This window comes from Dipodomys spectabilis, unplaced genomic scaffold (genome assembly GCF_019054845.1).
Source record: "Dipodomys spectabilis isolate Male_0828 unplaced genomic scaffold, ASM1905484v1 ptg000178l, whole genome shotgun sequence".
Taxonomy (NCBI): domain Eukaryota; kingdom Metazoa; phylum Chordata; class Mammalia; order Rodentia; family Heteromyidae; genus Dipodomys; species Dipodomys spectabilis.
The window spans coordinates 12335667-12357095 of NW_024870855.1; the positions used below are offsets into that span (position 1 = coordinate 12335667).

General features: G+C 37.7%; 1 protein-coding gene across 5 annotated transcripts in view; it reads right to left on the reverse strand.

Moving 5' to 3' along the window:
* Nucleotides 1–21429, reverse strand: part of Bbs9 (Bardet-Biedl syndrome 9) — a 319067-nt gene that overhangs the window by 226102 nt on the left and 71536 nt on the right. For all 5 annotated transcript variants that reach the window (XM_042695124.1, XM_042695122.1, XM_042695125.1 and 2 more), the window contains exons 6-9: nucleotides 18841–19015; nucleotides 14029–14113; nucleotides 12807–12990; nucleotides 12063–12192 (exon numbers count right to left, since the gene is read on the reverse strand). In XM_042695124.1, the coding sequence (XP_042551058.1) occupies nucleotides 12063–12192; nucleotides 12807–12990; nucleotides 14029–14113; nucleotides 18841–19015 (574 nt within the window). The remainder of the gene's footprint in view (nucleotides 1–12062; nucleotides 12193–12806; nucleotides 12991–14028; nucleotides 14114–18840; nucleotides 19016–21429) is intronic.

A 21429-nucleotide genomic window follows, 5' to 3' on the forward strand; every position in this document is an offset into this window, starting at 1 on the left:
TTTTTTGTTGTTTGTAACAAAAGTATTAAGCCCTGAGAGTCTAGATACACTATTGAATTCTATTTGGTTTCCTATCCTAAACAAACTACAATTGGAGGCGCCAAATTAATTCTGAACAAATTTGCTTCAGGGCACCTGCAGGGGCCACAGGCTTTTAATCTTCACATACCAAGAGTGTTTATACACCTCTGTTGGCAAGAGATGCAGGTCTAGGAAGTCAAAGGTTAGTCAATGGTGGAGAAAAATGGGGTAAATTCTCTTTAAGATGATGGAAGAAAGGAACGGACCTCCAAGTGTTATCTCTGGCAAGCTGAGCAAATGCTGAGTTTGGGTCAGAGGTCCGATTTAATGAGAAGTTGGTCCATTTAGCTCTGTTCCATGCCTGGGATCTCAGTGGAACAGGTGGTCAGTCCCTGACTTCAAAAGAATTTCCAATCACAAATCCAAAGTGAGAACATGACAAAATTTGTGACTGTGAGTAAATACTTAAATAAACTGGGTATTGAAATGTGATTAAATGTCACCTATTCAAGAATTAGATTCTAATGGCTTATATATGTAATCCCTCTTTCTGAAACTTAAGACATGAACACCAAGATACATTCATAAAACTATTTTCAAGAGTCATTCATATAAACTGGGTACCAGTATCTCACACCTGTAATCCTAGCTATTCAAGAAGCTGAGGACTGAGGTTCAAAGCCAGCCCAGGCAGGAAAGTCCATGAGACTTATCTTCAATTAACCACTAGAAAACCAGAATTGGCACTGTAGTTCAAAGTGACAGCATACTAGCCTTGGTCAAAAGAGCTCAGGGACAGCACCCAGGCCCTGAGTTCAAGCCCCACAACCAAAAAGGGGAGAAAAAGGTCACTCATAAATTTAAAAATTTAGCCGGGGGCTGGTGGCTCACGCCTATAATCCTAACTACTCAGGAGGCTGAGATCTGAGGATTCTGGTTCAAAGCCAGCCCAGGCAAGAAACTCCATGAGACTCTTATCTCCAATAAACCACCAAAAAACTGGAAGCGGCGCTGTGGCTCAAGTGGTAGAGCGCTTGCCTTTAGCTGAAGAGCTGAGGGATAGGTACAGAGTTCAAGCCCCACAACCGACAAATTTAAAAAAAAATTAATTAAATTATAGTATTTTCTGAACTATTTTTTCCAACAGACTATATAAAACAGTTGCCAGTGCAGTGGTTAAACATCAGAACAGTATGTGTCCAAATAGACTTTTCTCGATTTATCTGTCTCCTCTAGATGTGTTGTGGTTTTCATAGCTTCTCATTAATGACAGTATTGTCTAAAATGGAAAGTCATACTATTCCAATATAATCTGGAGAGATTTTTATTTTACAAACTAAAAGGACCATCGACTGCTTTTTATACGCATCTATTAACTGTATAAGCCAAGGAAGCTCAGTTTGCAAGAAACATACTATGGTCATGTCACCTCCCCACAGCCCTTTCTCTCTCCCATCCTCCCAAGTATACTACTTTTATAAACTAATATGGTGGGATAGGAAAATCTCTGCAGAAATCTTTAAAAAATGGAGGGGAATGAAATGTCATTAAGGCAGGAAAGCAGAACTAAAGTTCAAATTTCAGGTATCACATTAGCTTTAAAAAAAATAGTCTCTTATTTCTGTCCACTTTTCAAATGCTTTTCAAATAGTCTGTGGTCTCTGCATATCATTTTAAAAAATACTTTTCAGCATTTTCCCATTTAGAGCCTAAAATTAAGTACTAAAAGTTGTGCGTGAATAGAAGGGTCTAAGGCAAAAAGACCAAGAAATTATGGTTAAGAATTTTATCGATGTCTTTTCTTATTCATTGGAGATGATCTTGTCATGTCACCTAGGAGTGCTGGGATTACAGTTATACACTCCATAGCCGGAAAAAAGAATTTTATTCTTGAACATCACTGCAAATCCATGTCTTTCTCATTGTCCAACATCCAGAGGAACCAAGTTCCTCTGAATTTAGGTTTCCTTGAGTCTGATGTTAGCTCCAACATCATTGAAATAACTCTAGCACTGCCTGCCTTAATGGTAGACATCTGTGAGATTATGTCATATCTCTATATTCTGTTTACAATTACATTTCAAGTGTTCAATATGTTCAGTTGATGCTAACCTAAGGCTCCTAGATAAAATGTATAAAGGATCATTCTAGTCTCATTCTAACATATATTAATTCCAACTAGAGCAAGTTCTACTTAGGAAAAGAAGAGACTATTTAGAAAAACATTAGACAAAGTAAACTTATCATCAAGTACCATTTGCATCGGAGCACAAACTATCACGGCACAGCTTACTTTTTTGATTAGGTCCATTTATATAGATGAACACTAAAAGCAACCATCTGAATTTCTAGATGAATTGGTCATTATCTAGAAAATCGAATTTGACTTCATGAATATAAATCCATTTTTATGTTTTTCATGCATAGACTTTTTAATATACAAGCATGACTATGAGAGCATAAAAGCTTCTAAATGTGATTTATTTGGTAAGAACATAACATAAACTATCACTGTGAAGACTGCTACTTACAGCTGGGGTACCCAGCAGCTAAAAGGGTCAGCTGCATTACCAAAGCCAAGTACAGATGCTGTTTGTTAACAATGCCACTACCTCCCCCAACAGCAGCCACTAGAGCCTCCCTCCCTTCTCCAGCTCTCACACCAGTCCACCCAAGCAACTGGGAAAGAGAAAGAAAACAAACATACATGCATATGCACACATATGTGCACATTCATCTGTACATGCATGCACATATATACACACATTCACAATGCATATATACACACAAACAAATAGATCATAGATGCACAGACATACAGATGTAGACAGAAGGATAGGACACTGAAATTTGATCCTGTTAATGAAAGTAAACATTTTAACTGAGAAGATATTTAAATGAAGTCTCATTACTATTAATTGGTCAGATCCAAGTTTAACACAATAATATAAATTACTTATTGTGGATTCCTAAAAAGTATATACTGTTTTATGCTTCTGTAGGTTTTAGACTACTTGAAACAGGAGAACTTTAAAATACACCCACAGTATGGCAATGCAACTTGTGCCCCACATACACATACTGAAAACAACAAGGTAATGTGAAAATGCTTCTAGCAGATTAAGGCCACATGTAAAATTATGCTCAGATCTGTTCACAGAGAAAAACACTGATGAGGAGTTTAAACAAGAAACACAGCTGTGAGGTGGTACACGCCTATCATCTCATCACTTGGGAGGGTGAGACAGGAGGCTCTCCCCCACATTCCAGGCCAGTCTAGGCTATATAATGACACCCTGTCTCAAAAAACAAACAATAAATAAATAGAAATAAACAAAAGAGATGTTGAGAAAACTGGATACATTATGCACTAATAATTATAGTAACTAAAAGTATATAGAATCTATGACCCAATGGTTTACAGGACAGGTTCTATTTACTGATTAAATTAGATACAACTCTAGACAAACAGGCAAAAGAAAGAAACAACAGGAAAGAAAACATACATAATACAATATACTTGGCCTTATATAACCTAAACGATACTTAAGTTTTATTATAAACTTCCTATACTTACACTTTATACTGAATGAAATTGTGTAACTTTAAAAAAAGGTTATTTGTAACATGAATGGTAGTGATGCCTGTAATCCCAGACCTTGGAAATCTGGGGCAGAAAAATCAAAGTTCAAGACCATCCCAAGCTCCATAGCAAAACCTTTTCTAACAAACTCAAGGGCAGGCTTGCAATGTGGCTTAGTGGAAGAGTGCTTGACTAGCATGCATGAAGCCCTGGGTTCAACTCCTCAGTACCACATAAGCAGAAAAATCTAGAAGTGGGAAAGTGGTGCTGTGGCTCAAATGGCTCTAGCCTTGAGCATAGAGAGAGAGGCTCAGGGACAGAGCCCAGGCCCTGAATGCAAGGCCAGGGACTGGCAAAAAGAAAAAAGAAAAACCCAAGGCCTGGGGATGGAGCTCAATTGTAGAGTGCTGGCAAGTGCTAGGTTCACTACCCACTATGAAAGACAAAATCATTGGTGAAAAAAATCAACAGAAACAATGGAAGGATGATTTCCAGGGTATGACACTGTTCAGTGCTCTGTTGGTCTATTTCTTGCAATAATCACACGTTATTCTTACTGAGTCCTCTGTCTCTCTATTTCATCATCAAAGCACTGAAGCTTTTCTCAAAAGCATCAGCATCATGTGGTAATTATATCAATTTATTTTGCAATTACTTTCTGGTTTTATTTTCTTACAATAATATATTTTAAGTGGCTATTGATGTCTATAAGCTTGGAACATAAAATGTTTTTACACAAAATAGACAAGTGCAACTGTAACATAATGCATTAGAAGTTAAAAATAAAATGTTTAGACGAGCTTTACAACGTTGGTGGGGGGGGGATTGGGGGGGGGATTGGGTGGGGGTGTGGGGGGAGGCTGGGAAGGGATGTGAAGGGTAAACAAAGGAGGAGGCTGCAATGCTTGATAAGAAATGTACGCATTATCCTGCCCATGTAATTGTAACCCCTCTGTACAGTATGTTCACAAAAAAATTTTAAATTAAATTAAAAAAAATAAAATAAAATGTTTAGAAAGTGATATAAGAAATTTTGTTTATAAAAATACTTCAACTCATTGCCACTGACATAAAATGAAGTCAATGATAAAAAAAAAAACTCTTTTGAAGCCTCTATCCTCTAAAGCAATTGTTCAGACATTTATTAGCATAGTAAATATTAATTGTGCATATAAGAAATTCCAATTACACTAATGGCCTTTATTAAATATGGATCTTAGATTTTTCAGGATATATTATCTATAGCTAACAGATGAGAAGTTAGTATAATGTTTGACCTAAATAAATAAAAGTATTATAAGTAAACACATTACCTGTATAAAAGAAGACAGTCTTGCCAAAAATAAATTAAATTTCCATAAAATTGAAACCCCTGTTTTAGGTCATAGTTTTAACAACAACAAATGCTTAAGGCCAAAAAGTTTTTTTTCAAGTCTTTCCATTTCCTTACGAATGATGTGATGGCATTCTTTCTAATGGAAGCACAGAATTCCATTGTGGATATATATATACCAACATTTTCTTAATCCATTCATCTACTAAGGGGCATCTGAGTTGGTTCCTCATATCAAATGAAGTAAGCCAGACCCAAAGAAACATAGGTCCCATAGTTTCCCTCATTTGTAATAATTAGTTTATGTTTAGGATAGTCCTAGTAGAGGCTCAGAATAGCTATGTATATATGGACCATATAAGATGGTGCTAATCGAAATGAATTCCAAGATATAGAAACAGAGGTTTTTCTCTGTTCTTGTTGTTTTTAATACACTGTGTGAAGTTATTTCTTTTTTCTTTTTTCCTTTGGTCTATCCCCTGATGTCACTGTATTTGATTTCGGTTCCCTGTGTCTTGTATATATGTTTATCTGATTTAGGAAAGGGAAGGGGAACAACAAAATGGTGACACAAAGGCAAAGGGTAAACCAATGCAACAGCAATACTCACAAAACAATATGTTGCAAATGAACTTTACAGCTTGGGGGTAGGGGAGGTAGAGAGGAGGAAAAGTGGGAGAAAAACCAAGGGGATAACAATCTTTGACAAGAATTGTACTCATTACCTTGCATATGCAACTGTAACCCCTCTGTACATCACCTTGACAAAAAAATTAAATTAAAAAAAAGCAAAAGAAATTTTTAACTACCCAAATATCATGGGCAAAGTATCAATAGACTGCAGTTGCACATCTTCAACCTACTTCTAAATGAGGCTCCTGTTTACAGATCACTCTTTCACACATTTCTCCACCATTCAATCACACACCAACATTCATGGAATACGACACCTAACTGTTAACTATGAAGAAATTGATTAAGAATGGTCCTTACATGAAACAAAGAAAGGCCCATTCAATAAACTAATCCCCTGGAAAAACCTCAGTTGGAGATGGAGCTTCTTCCCCAAATACTTGCAACTGGACACTGCTAAAGATTACATACACATCATAGGAGATTACCATCTTAGAAACATAAATACTATGTAAGACAAATATTTTGTTTCTATGACTTACTGTATAAACCTAGTTAAAGTCTTTAAGAAAGCAAACCCTGTAGTCTTCTACTGCCTAGACATTTTTGTTATGCTCTTCTATGGGCTGGTGACATCTGAGTATCTCTTGATGGTTCAGATGGTTTAAGAATGAGAGGTAGCAATGTATTAACATTATATAAATAGAATTGAGGGTCAGGTGCCAGTGGCTCATGCCTGTAATTCTAGCTACTCAGGAGTCTGAAATCTGAGGATCACAGTTCAAAGCAAAACCAGGAAAGTTCATGAGATTCTTATGTCTAATTAACTACCAGAAAAATGGATGTTGTGCTGAGGCTCAAAGTGGTAGAATGCTAGCCTTGAGCAAAAAAGCTCTGGGATAGCACCCAGGCCCCAAGTTCAAGCTCCATGACCAACAAAACAAAACAAAACAAAAATCAAATAGAATTAACGACAAGAATCATGTGATTAATTGATTCAGTAAAAGTCTTTGACAAAATCCAACATCTTTTTATGACAAAAGCTCCAAAGAAACTAGGAATAGACCTTGCCTCAAGATAATAAAGGTTATATATGATAAACCTATAGCCATACTAAATAGATAAAAATTGAAATCATTTCCTCTAAGAAAACCAAAGATAGAAAGCTCAAAAAAAAACTAAATTCCCAAAGAATCAAAAACTCAATTAATAAATACGCAAAGGAACTGAACAGACACTTCTGAAAAGAAAAAATACAAAGGGCCAATAAAAACATAGAGAAATGTTCAACATCTCTGACCATAAAGGAAACACAAATAAAGATGACTGAGATTTCATCTCTTCAGTCAGATGACCATTATCAGGAACACAAGAATAGGGGCTGGAAAGGTGGCTCAGTGGAAGAGTGCTTGCCTTGCATGCATGAGGCCCTGGGTTCAATTCCTCAGCATCACATAAGCAGAAAAATCCGGAAGTGGAGCTATGGCTCAAGTGGTAGAGCACTAGCCTTGAGCTGAAGAGCTGAGGGATAGTGCCCAGGCCCAGAGTTCAGGCCCCATGAATGACCAAAAAAGAAAAAAAAAAAAAGACAAGAATAAATAAAAGCTGGACAGGTTGTAGGGGGAAAAAAATCAACTCTAATACACCATAAATAGTGCAACATCTATGGAAATTAGTATGGAAGGTCCTCTTAAAACTAAAACTAAATTATGGGACCTATGTTTCTTTCGGTCTGGCTTACTTCAAGGTCCCATGGTTCCCCTTACTTGTAACAATTAGCATACATCCAGGATAATCTTAGCAGATGAGAAGAATGGCTCAATAGCTATGTATATAGGGCCATACAAGATGATGCTAAGCAAAATGAACTCTAAGACATGGACACAAGAGGTTTTTCTTTGTTGTTGTTATTCTTAATGTACTACGTGATTTCTTTTTTGTTTTGTGTTTTACTCCTATAGTTTATCTCCTGTTGTCACTGTATTTGATTTTGGTACCCTGGGAATTGTATATACGTTTATATGAACTAGGGAAGGGAAGGGGAACAACAAAATGATAAGACAAAGAACAAAGGGAGAACCTAATCAACAGTGATACTCACAAGACAATATGTTGGAAATTATCTGTACAACGGGGGGGGGGGGGGTAAGAAAGGAGTGGGGGGGTGAGGAAGAAAAATGGGGGAGAGGGTAACAAGTTAGATAAGAAATGTACTTACTACCTTACATAACTAACTCCTCTGTACATCACCTTGACAATAAACTTTTTTAAAAGAGAAAAACACACTAAAACTAAAACTTTCATGAATCCAGCATGAGATTTATCTGAAGGACTATAAGTCAGGATATAATAGAGGCACCTGCACAACCATGTTCACTACAGCACTAAAAACAACACCATAGCCATTTAAACAGCCCAGATGCCTTACAACTGATAGATAGAGCAAGAATATAGTTTAGACATACAACATAATATTATTCAGTCCTAAAGATAATTGAGATTATGTCATTTGTAGGGAAATGGATGGGCAGGAGCCCATCATATTAAGGCTCAAAGGTCACAGTTTTTCCTCTCATATGTGGATGCTAGGCCTAAATAATAAACATACACACAAATACTTACAGGATCACACACACAGATATACATGATCAATCTCATCACAATCCTCTATGAAGATTATAAACATGTAAATTTATCATCACCCTAAAAAAGTCCTTTTAATCCCACTTGTATTCTCTAATAAACAACGAAGAAAACATAATCTTTTTTTCTCTGAGAAATAGACATATGGAATAAAGTAAAACCATGGAAGCAAATTCCAGTTATGACAAAGGCCCACTACTTGCAAAGATATAAAATTACATGGAACTCTCAAAAATGGTGAAAGTAGCTGCTAACCTGACACAAGTAATCTCCAGGACAAAAGAAGGTATGTACTTAGTGACAGTCAAAGCCTTTTATAACTAGAGAAAAAAGAAAAGCACTTTCCCCGCAGGGCTGTGCTCTCCTGAACCACTGAGTCCCTGCACATGCCTGCTGTTTTAGACAGTCAAAAACCCAAAACACAAATCTCCTTTATCCATCAGCATAGGTTTGTTGTTTCTGATATTCTTGGAAGAACTAGGGTTTTAACTCAGAACCTCACACTTGCTAAGCAGGAAGTCTATCACTTGAGCCACATTTCCAGCCCTGAAAAAGAGATACCTACTATCTCAGTGACAATAAGATTGAAGAGAGATTTTTTAAGAGATATTTTAAGAGATATCCACTACCTCAGTGAAAATAAACTGAAAAAGTTATCCAGAGGAAATATGTGGTGAGTAGAATTGTGCCAAAAGACATTCAATTTGTAAAACAGAAAATCATTTAACCAGCCAGCACTGAAGTGCCACTCCTCCTCCTGGACTATACAGCATTTTTAAGATTTCTGGAAGGCAAATCAAGCAGATTTGCTATATAATGAAACAAAACCAAACAATCAGGAACTGTAATTAGTTACATTCTTCATAAGTATGGAAGACACTGTATTTTACATTATTGCATTAAAAAACAAAATGATAGTGAAAACATAAGGCCAAGCAGAGTTCTAATTTTCATAAGAATTTTGTGAGAGCTATGACCCAAATGACAAACAGAAATAGAGATATGGCTCTTTAATTTACTTTAATTTACTTATGTAATGACTGCTAGTGATGAAAACACTTATCGATGAAACAGTCAACAATTTAAGAAAAGGAGCAGACCAAAGGTAGACCATGTGCCAATGATAGCTTTGACACATGGCACAGGGACATTATAAATTGATTCTTTTGCTTTTTCACTTTAAGCAGTGTAAGATCTACACATCATCTAATAAAACAATGGGAATATATGCATGCAAGTAATGATGACCATCAAAAATGACACATTTTAGTCCTAAAAATTATTCAATAGGATTGACAAAAATAACTTGTTCAAATGAACAACTAAGGTACAAGAAGAGAAAGAAAAAAATTATACTAAATATGGTAGGATTCTCTTCTTTCGTTCTCCACAACTCCTTGTGCTGTTAATCATTGAAAGAAATCAAAAGAGCTACAATTTCCTATACAAAGAAACACTTAGCCAAGAAAATTTGTACCAAAAAGGTTTAATCCTAAACTTAATTAAAAGCATGAGAAAAGTTCTTCTAGTGTTTATAATTTTGAGTGATAACTTCTAAATATAAATATGTTGCAGCTACCTCAGTAATAAAAAAATTACACTAAAATCTCTTCAAAAATCTTCTTAACCTTTTAAGGCCTATTAAAAACAATAAACCCTTTAAATAATTGGTATTTATTTTATGTATTAGTTTTGGAAAATACTACTGAAATTATCACATCTTACTGTTTGTAGTTAAGATGGAAAAAGCCGAGAAACAGGAAGGTCCTCTCATACATGTAAGGACCTAGAATACAATTTAATTTACCTAGAGTTCTACTACTTAGAATACACATTACCTTTAATGTAAGCATCATATGTGTACTATGTGGAACTTTTTTTTTTTTTGGTTGGTGTGGGACTTGAATTCAGAGCCTGGCGCTTTCCCTGAGCTCTTTTGTTCAAGGCTAACAGCTCTACCACTTTGAGCCATAGCTCCACTTCTGGTTTTTCTGGTGGTTAATGGAAGCCTCACCAACTTTTCCTGCCTGGGCTGGCTTTGAACTGTGATCCTCAGATCTCAGCCACCAGAGTAGCTAGGATTATAGGCATGAGCCACTGGCACCCAACAAAAATTTAATTTTTTATTCTAGCTTCAGTTATTACTAGATCCTTAATCTGTAAACTACATGTGGATTAGAAACTATAAATTAACAATACATATCCACTAAGAAGCCATATGTTTACACTTCTGAGTAAACAAAGTGCCTTGAAAGTCTCATATTTATGCAATGTGTACATATGCTAAGTATATCAATGAAATACTCTCCAGAAGTCATTCTCTCCATCATTCTCATATGCCCAAAATACACAGAAACTATGTGACTTTTAAGATTAAAGACACTAGCTCCTGAAGAACATGGAGCAGAAGAGCCAAGATGGGCCACATACACACAGGTGTGGGTCATTCTTCTTGTACCTGAGATGTCACTTGTTAGGCCAAAGAGAACAGCACTTGTATGGACATACAGACTGTAGTAAAAATTGCTCCCTCAGAAGAAAATCACCTGACCACACACTGCTGACAAGAAATGACTCCTGTTCTAAACCCTGCTAAGTCAGTCTGATGCAGCATGCCAATAGTCGGTATAGTGGATTTGAGAACACCAGATGGTGAACATTGTAACAACCAATTTCAACTTGTTCAATTACTCTACAGATAAAAATTGACCAAGTGTAAGTGCACATCAATTCTACTTAAGACAATCCACTCTCATAAAACATAGGGATGTAACTTCTTTCAAAAATACAGTGTTTTCCAAACAGTTATTTCTTGTTTTACAACATGGCTTTAGATGACCCACTAGTACAAATATGAATGGCCCTTACTGAACTTCAACAGTATTAGTATTGACCCCTTGGTGTCACTGAAGATATCATTGTATGTTCAGTAAGATATTAAAATAAACAAAACTGAACAGATGAGGAAATCCATGGAGCTTTGGAGAAAGTTGTGTTTTAGACACTAGCTGAGATTTTCAATTCCGGAATTTGAGATGTTGAATAGTTTTTCAGGATCTTGCCATTATACCAATGACCTTGAAAAATCACTCACTGAGAAATGGTTTCCCATTTCTCAGCTATTTGTCAAATTTTGTAAGTTTAATGCTAAATATAGATTTGATCTGTCATTTTAAAAAGTCCTATTAAACATCTAAACTACTTCAACACATGATCAGTAGCCAGTTACACATTGTAATAAGGTATGAAACAAGTTGAAACATTATGAACAATATAATACCCATATGTCCTACCAACAAATAATCTCTACCTAAGACACACAAATATGAAATGAAACTAAATAGTGACACTAATTAAGGTATTCTTACATCCTCCTCCCTCTCTCTCTCTCTCTCTCTCTCTCGCTCTCTCTCTCTCTCTCTCTCTCTCTCTCTCTCTCTCTCTCTCTCTCTCTCGCTCTCTCTCTCTCTCAGAGGTCAGTCCTGGGGCTTTAACTCTGGGCTTGGGAGCTATCCCTCAGCTCTTCAGCTCAAGGCTAGCACTCTACACTTGAGCCATAGCACCACTTCCTGTTTTCTGAGTGGTTTATTGGAGATAAGAGTCTCATGGACTTTTCTGTTCCTGCCTGGGCTGACTTTGAACCACAATCCTCAGATTTCATCCTCTTGAGTAGCTAGGATTATAGGCATGAGCCACTGGCACCGTGCCATACTTCTCTCTTAACTTCTGCTACTGACATTCACACTATATTCATGTCATTTTTTTGTAAATTCACTTGACATTATTTCACAAGGCTTCTAGAGAATTCCTTGGCTAAGATCCTTTAATCTGTTAAAATCAACCACTTACTGCAATGAGCCAACTCTTACTGCCACAGGTACATGAGGGAGCTGAGTAGCCCACTTCAGTGTCACATCCTGATAAATCTGCAACATGCTACTATGGTTTCCAATCAAAGTATTGATCGTTCCTTCAGAAACTGTGGGTTGAAGACACAGAAAGTAAGAAAACAGGCAAGGGAAACTGTACATTATATATCTTTAAGATGACTTATGACATTAACATCTTAATTTTAACACATACAGATTTTTAGGTAATAAAAATTATTTTTCAAAAAGAAAAAGTATTTTACAACTTCAAGCTATCCATAGCAAAAAGAAACAAGTCATTTTACAAATTTGAAAAGTTTAGATAACAACTAACATGTTTACATTTCAACCAGAAAGTATAAATTTCATTAACATTTAATCTAATGACTTTCTAAGCCGTCTTATAAAGTCATTCTATCAGACATCACTGCTCTGTTCATAAGTGATGCTCACTCGGAAGCATGAACACCCAATTATGGAACAAATTAATACATGCTAAAGGCAAGTTCTACATGTCATTTTCTACAAAGCAAGGTAACTGACAAAACCAAATATATGTGTTCTATCAAACTTCTCTTCTAGCACTGAAAGTTAAAATTTCCATTAGTTGTTCAGTATAAAACTGTTTTCCTGGATGTTTAAAACATGTGCATGAGTTTGGCTTTCTCTAGTATGTGTAACATACCCTTGACATATGGAAAAGATAAAAGAAAACTCTGCACACCTGAGCAGTATGGTAAGAAACAACTTGGGCTACAGTCAAGCTTCTTCATGAAGCGAATCTGTCCATTATCCTTGAGGCAAAAGAGGTTCCTCTCACCAAGGACAAAAAGAGAAGATGCTGATGGACTGAAAGAGACAATGCATATATCCAGGGCTTGCTCTCCAATATTTAGAGTCCAATCCACCTGCAAAGCAAAACCCCAGGTTAACTTAGTAGCTAAGAACACAAAAGTTCAGTCCATCTTCATATTAAATGCAAATTAATTTAACTAGCTGCTTTAATCAAAACACAAAAGTAAATTTTCCTTCACTTCCTTTTTGAGTTCTGTTTGTTTTCTGTCTTGAGATCTGGTATTTTATAGACCCCAGCAGGTTTTATACCATCTCTTACCAAACAGTATTAGGAATTCAGTGATTCAAAAATACTCATGAAAAAGACTTCTGCTTCTCTGAAAAACTTCTATTAAAAAACCGCTATTTGGGGAGGAAGCATCAAGCTAATTAGACAATAACTTACTTAGTTATAGAAAAATTACAGTTAGACCAGAATGAGAAGGAGTTGTGTGTTACTGAACAGCATGGTGATTATAGCTAACAGTAAGGTACTGTGTGCCCCAAAAGCTGGAAGAAAGGAAGGGCTTTGACTATTCTCACTATAAAAAAGGGTGAAAGTTTGAGAAGGTAAATTTGCCTAACCTTATTTAAACATAAACAATGTACACATATTTCAAAACATCACAAAGTATAGCATTAATATGAGATTTTATGCTTTCATTTATCAGTTAAAATAAACTTAATTTTCAAAAAGCTACTGTATTTACCTTGCAAGTTAAATTTAATCATCAGTAAATCATACAGCCAATATTAAATTTTTATATCATTGACATAATAGTACATACAAAACAGAAATGAATAAAACATATTTCTGATTTTCTTCCCAGAAATTTTTTTTTTTGGCCAGTCCCAAGGCTTGAACTCAGGGCCTGAGCTCTGTCCCTGAGCTTCGTTTGCTCAAGAACAGCACTCTACCACTTGAGCCACAACACCACTTTTCTGATTTTTTCTCTTTATGTGGTACTGAGGAATTGAACCCAGGGTTTCATGCATGCTAGGCAAGCACTCTATCACTAAGCCACATTCCCAGCCCTTTTCCCAGGAATTCTTATTCTTAACAAACATTATTAGATAGGAAATTACTGAAATCATTTTAACAAAGGCCTTACAATTAGTCTTTTTCCAGAACCAAGTTTTTGCTGCTCAGTCTCCTGCTTTTTATCTGCATCTGTTGCAAAAGCAAGTACTTGGTACCTGTACAAAACAGATGGAAAAGGGGTAAATAATTCTACAAAGTACAAATGTAGCCAGATGTCAGTGATTCATGCCTTAATCCTAGCTACTCAGGAGGCTGAGATCTGAGGATCACAGTTTCTCTTCTCTTTGCAGACTCTTCTCTCCCATTAACTACCAAAAAGATGCAAGTGGATCTGAGGTTACTAGTCCTGAGTGACAATAGCTCTGAGAAAGTGCGCAGGCCCTGAGGTCTAGGTCCAGTGCTGGCACAAAAAAAAAAAAAAAAAAAAAGCACAAATTAAACATTTGAAGCATGTCATGGGAAAACGTTATAAATAAATGGTCTCATGAGAGGGTGGACTAATAATCTTGGACTTCCCAACATCTAGAACTGTAAGAAATAAACTGCATTTAAAAAATACCCAGCCTTGGATATTCAGTTCTAGTGTTACAAAATACACTAAGGCAAACAGTAACTCTAAAGCCATTTTATCTCAATCAAGAAAAAAAAATAATGATTAAAAAAAGCTCTAATTTCATCAAGATGCTAGAATGAAATAAGATAGATTTTACCAGGCTGGCAGCTAATACCTGCAGCCCATTCCCTCTGTATGTAGCATGCAGAAGGGAGCTACTCTAGGGACAACAATGGAGAATCAAGTCTCTGGACTTAAGCCCTTCCACGTGTGTGATGTGGATTCAGATACAGCCAGTAGGCACAGCTCAGAGTGCCTGTGCTCACAGAGAGTAGGCACACATCCTGAGGAAGCTGGTGACAGAAGCAAGGAGTTGTGTAGGAGATGTGCTTGCAATAGAAGTTCAGGAAGAGAAGGCTAGGTTTCAAAAGATGAGTAAAAATTTATCACACTGGCACTGGCAACTCACACCTATAACCATAGGCTAAGAAAGTGAAGATTGCAGTTCAAGGCACAAAAGTTCAAAAGATCCTTCTCAACCTATAGCTGAGCAAAGAAATAGTATACATCCGTGAGAGGGGAGGATTGTATGACCAGGACTGCCCAGGCCGACTGTTATTGCTAAGGGAAACAGAACATGGTGGCACACACCTTAACCCAGCAATGAAGGGAAGCCTTAAAGTAGTTGATTATTGCTCAGGTGCTTGCTCTGGCATGAAGCAAGACCCTGTCTTAAAAATAACCAGTGAAGCCAGGCACTGGTGGCTCACGCCTGTAATCCTAGCTACTCAGGAGGCTGAGATCTGAGGATCACAGTTCAAAGCCAGCCTGGGCAGGAAAGTCTGTGAGACTCTTATCTCCAATAAAAACCACTAGAAGGGCTGGGAAGGTGGCTCAGTGGTAGAGCACTTGCCTTGCATGCATGAGGCCCTGAGTTCGATTCCTCAACACCACATAAGCAAAAAGAAAAAGCCGGAAGTGGCGCTGTGGCTCAAGTGGTAGAGCGCTAGCCTTGAGCTGAAGAGCTGAGGGACAGTGCCCAGGCCCAGAGTTCAGGCCCCACGACAGGACCCCCCCCCCCCATAAAAACAAAAAAAGCACTAGAAAACCAGAAGTAGTGCTGTGGCTCAAGCAGTAGAGTGCTCGCCTTGAGCTGGAGTGCAGGGACAGCACCCAAGCCCAGAGTTCAAGCCCCATGACCTACAAAACAACAACAACAACAGTGAAAGAGAGAGCTGGATATGTCTTAACAATAGGGTCTCAGTCTAGCAAGCACAAGGAACTGAGTTCAAACAACACCATTGAAAAAAAGAAGATGCTATACTGGTAAAGAGACAAGTAGCCTGTTGGCAAGGGCAACAGCACATGTGAAGGCATGTAGCCATAAAAGAGACATGAAAGGCCACAGGAGGGCTTGAGGTATGTGGGCAAGGAAGAGTGAGTCACGGGAAATGAGACAGAAAAGGTGGCAGGGAGAAGATCCCAGCCTGGTAAAAGCATACTAAAAAAACTCCAAAGGTGGCTACAGCAAAAGTCTCTTCATCATCTGAGTCTGACCTTCAAAATCTCTGCTTCCAAAAGGATCAAATATTAGACACTGCATTCCAACTTCCTATCCAGCTCACTGTAACAGAGACAGTTAACAGCCCCTCAAAGCGAGTCCTGCCGTAGGTCTCACCTCAGGCAATTAACTAACCATCAGGTGCTACCCTACCAAGGATGCTATGGATATTAATGAGATAGTTGCAAAATCCAAACCTCCCTGAGTTATTTGATGTTTCTTATGTAACTATAAATGTAACTGCAGTTATTATTTCATCTGAGGGTATGAGAGCCCCTAAAAGTGGCCTCGTTAACGTCAAAATAGCAGGCAGAGACTCAGCCAAAACTGACACCTGGTTTCCAAGGATGAACCATTTGTCTTTCTGGAAGACAACTCACAAGAGTATTTCATTACTTTAACACACCAGACAGTAAACTTAGTGACAACAAACTCACAATTGCATGTATTTTACCCTCTTAATTGTGGCCAATAATCTAAACAAAAATATGGTCCCCAAACAAAACAATTTCAAGCAGACTTAGAAAGTTGAAATAAAGAATACACTTGGAATTTTTAATTACCACTCATATGAGTTCAGTGATAGAAACTGAAGAAAAAGCCTTCCTTTGGAGGCTGCTGAGCCAGCCAGTACAGAAAGACTTTGGGATAGGCCTGACACCTTCTCAGAACACAAACAGGGCACATCCAAAAGAGTATGGTGCTTTTGGATCCCTGGAGCACAGCAGTCAGACCCCAGCACAGAATTCAATGCCCTTCCACATAGAGCATAACATAGCAGCAAGGAGCCCTGACTATAGGGCAGCAGCAAACCCTCTGATCAGTTATCTGCAAGTAAAACATAGTTATCACCTCAGGGGTGTAGCAGGTGATTTTAAAACCCTGCTGTTTAACCTGAAGAACTTTACTAGAAGAGGACACCAGGGACAGCTATTTCTGTAACAGCTCACAAGCTCTTCCTATTGCCAGGGACAATCACTTGCACTACAAGATGCCGAAACAAACAAAGCTTTCTTTATATGTTGTCAGTCCTCCATATACTTCCTGCTGAACGCCTGCTTTTAGTTCAAAGGCAAAAGTTCCAGGCTCCTCAGAGGCTACAAAATTCCTTCCATGTGGGCAATTACACTTGACCAGGAAGAAAAACCAAGAAGCAAGTATTATATATCAGAGAAAGCATGAAGCACCAAAAAACTTAAGGGAATTGCTGAACAGCTACTCTATGAATTAAGGAGGATGAGACACTATGCAGATGATTAAGGAAGAACTCAGGGAGCAAAGAGGCTTCCAGATAGAATCTTCATGTTCAAAGAAGGAAGAAAGGAAAAGCAGGTCAGACACAGGGAACAGGCTGAGAAAAAGCTGAGAAAGAGAAAAGTCTTTATCATAGATGGAAAATACATATATTTACTCAAGGCCAGAGTCTAAGCCTGGTGAAAAACAAAACCTTCTTTTAAAATAGTCAACTAAAATGAACACCATAATTGCTTATGTTTAAAGCCTGTTACCTATTTAGCAAGGTACTAGGAGGCACTGCAGGTTCTGGGAGGTGGAAGCAGAGAGAGGGAAGAAAACAGTCACTGTTATATACTCCTAGGACCTTTCTATACTTGGTTCTCACTTAGAAGTAAGTCCCACCTCTGCTCAAAGCCTCTTCAGTGCTTCAGACAAAGCTCTGCTGTAGCCTGAATATATGTATATACATATGGGGGCTGAAATATATGCATGCATGCATGTATGTATGTATACATGTATATACACACAAACACACATACACACACAGAACATTGAATGCCGATACAGTCACTGCCTGACACCACAAGGCACTAGCTCTGGGACATCACAACTCCTTACAATACCAAAGTCTGCAGATGCTCTAATCCCTTGGAGGTAAACTATACACATCCCCCTGTGTGCTTTTTTATTCTTTGTAGTTCTGGGGATCAAACCCAGAGCCTTATACATAATAGGCAAGTGCTCTACTAAGAAGCTGCATCCTAAACCCTCCTTAAAAACTTTTTTTTTATCAGTCATGGGGCTTGAACTCTGGGCCTGAACGCTGCCCCTCAGTTCTTCAGCTCAAGGCGAGCACTCTACCACTTGAGCCACTGTGTCACTTCCGGTTTTCTGGGCGGTTTATTGGAGATATCACGGACTTTCCTGCCTGGGCTGCTTCTGAACCATGATCATCAGATGTCAGCCTCCTGAGTAGCTAAGATTACAGGCATGAGCCACTAGTGCCCAGCTTCTCCTTATGTACTTTAAATAATCTCTACATTGTTTATAATTGCTAATACAATGTAAATGCACTTAATCTTTATAATGAACTTGTCAAAATGAACATTATTACCCTCTTTTAGAGCCAGGGTAAGGACAGTGATATGGTTTGAATATGAAATGTCCCCACAGTGCTAAAGACCTGGTCCTCAGCTAGTGAAATCATCTTAATAAGTTCCAAAAATTTTAGGAAGTGGGCCTGGTAGAAGGAAATAGGCCTCTCTCCAAATACTGCTCCAATCCAATACTGTACCACATTGCCTTTCAGATATCTTACATACAAGGGTGATAAATTCAAGCATTTTCTATGTGGTAGCAATGTGCTTAATACTTACACTAAGGACAGTGAAAGTCATCCCAGTTATATTTTATCAAAGAAACCCGTCACTTTTTCTTTTGTAACAATATTCAAGCTCTTTGTGGGAAATAATTAATCAGTACCAAACACATAAAAAAAATCATGGCTGCAAAGGTTGAAGATACAGACTTACTTGTAACTTTCCACTTGCCGGCAGGAAGAAACAGTGATGAAGGAATCTGTTCGGGGACTATATACAAGGGGGCCAGGGAGCAGGGAACCAGGGAGAAACCTCCCAAAGGCAAAGCTTTCCTGCTCAAACACCATCAGCATCCCATCCACAGACTGGATGCAAATTAAGTCTCGACCTAAAATGAGAGGAAATGAGAGGAAATTAAATAATTTGTTCTTTTGGTGTTTTTGTTTGTTTTGCTGGTCCTGGGACTTACACTCTGGGCCTGGATGCTGTCCCTGAGCTCCTTTGCTCCAGGCTAGCACTCCTTCACTTGAGCTACAGTGCCACTTCAGGCTTTTTCTGTGATTAACTGGAGATAAGAGTCTCATGGACTTTCCTGCCCAGGCTAGCTTCAAACTGCAATCCTCAGGTCTCAGCCTCGGACTAGCTAGGGTTACAGGTGTGAACCACTGGTGCCCAGCAACAATCTTAATTCATCACTATCCACCACAAATATGTCAATGTTAATTTTCCCTATAAGACAACCCCATAGTATTTTAAAGTTTAAACTACAAACCAATGAAGCTAATGGTTTATTGATATTAATGAACATACATTTCAATTTTTATAACTTCAAGTATATTTACTTTTATTTGACTGCATTGGTAAAATTTGGTCAATATGAGCACTGAGAACAATTATGACTTTTTATAATAAATTTTTTTTCTAAATTCAAAATTTAAAACAATTCTTCATAGAACCACTTACCTTTTTTTGGGGGGGAGGGGTTGTGGGGCTTGAACTCTGGGCCTGGGCACTGTCCCTGAGCTCTTCAGCTCAAGGCTAGCGCTCTACCACTTATGCCAAGCTCCACTTCCAGTCTTCTGGTGGTTAACTGGAGACAAGAGTCTCATAGACTTTCCTACCCTGGTTGGCTTTGAACCATGATCCTCAGATCTCAGCCTCCTGAGTAGCTAGGATTACAGGAGTGAGCCACTGACACCCAGCTAGAACTACTTACCTTTATGTCAGTCTCATGTTTTAAAATGACTTAGACATCAAAGACAACAGACAGCACTGGGAGTGCAGCACAATGCACAAGGCCTAGATTCAGAACACAAACACACACACACACACACACACACACACACACACACACACACACGAGATCAAAAGGCCTATCTTAGATATTCATTTTGTACAACCCACATTGTTAAGAATGAAAAGTATCAATGTTAAGATCCCTGTCCTACAGACTGATTACAGCATGTCCTCTATCAGTACTATGATACAGTTTATGAAATGTACTGACATAATGATAATTTCTATGATACCGAGTTCCCTAACCTGAGAAAGATATAGTTACTATCACATAACCAATCACACAGGGGAAAGCTGTATTGGAGAAAAATTAAGCCACTCATTAAGGGAAAAGATCAATCTCCTAGTTGTTAGTCATCCCTAGCCCATATTTACTGTATCAATGACAATATTATGCATCATATATTTCAATTTAAGGAGTAACTCTGCTTATAAAGAAATTAAATTGTATTTAAATAGATTATATTGTCATAGTTACATCTGATTAATGACAATCACATAGTTGGGCAATTTTCAAAGGAATACATATTGACTACAGACTTGTTTACAGAGGAAAAGAGACAATTTTTTGCTTATGACTGCAACATACTTCAGCCCATCTTGACTGATAGAAGATGCTAATCAGGCTTAACTAGTATGAGTGGTATGTCAAATTAAATACTGTCTAATAAATGAACATTTAGTAAGCATATATCTGAACCATTCCCAGAGAGAGGGAATAAGGTAACAATACCTCCGAGAGGTTCAATCCAAGCTACAAGGTCTTTAAGTAAAATCATGGCAAACTTTTTATAAGTGGAAGATCCGGAGCAACGATTCCTATTTTAATGATAGTTCTAACTATTGTACTTTTTATAAACAAAAATCTACTTTAAAAAACTGCTATCCCTAGGAGCTTCAGCCCTCTCATTAGTTAAATGAGTGTATCTAAACAAGAACTCCAAGTTTATCAACTCATCTTATGTAAGGTACCAAGAATTATAATAGAGAAAGGATAAATGGGAAGCTGAGTACCCACATGCAAACAAGAAGAGCAAAGGGGAGGAAAGGGGCATTACTAAAAAAAGTATCTATGTGAAGGGGTGGATGGATATGCTAATTCACTTTATTATATGTCACATTGTACACATGGAAGGTATTCAATTATTTATTATACTTCAGTGGAGCTGGGGAAAAAGAAAGAGCTTCAAAGTTAGAGGTTGTCAGACTCCTTAAGATTAAAGAGAACATATAAGACACATGAATTACATCATGAAATGAGGGTTTTCATTACCTGCTTACCCAGCCCAGAGGAAAACAGCAAATCAGAAAGGTATAAAGACACTGCCAGCTGTGAGCAGTGACAACTAACAAATGGAAGTAACCAGATCATCTACAAGATATGTACCAAACAATTTTTTTAAAAGGATAATCTGGATTCATTGTAGGAGCAATTATTAGCTCTATATGCCTCAAAAAAGAAATGTTATAAAAGACATGAGTTACTGTGTGGATTTACTATAGCTA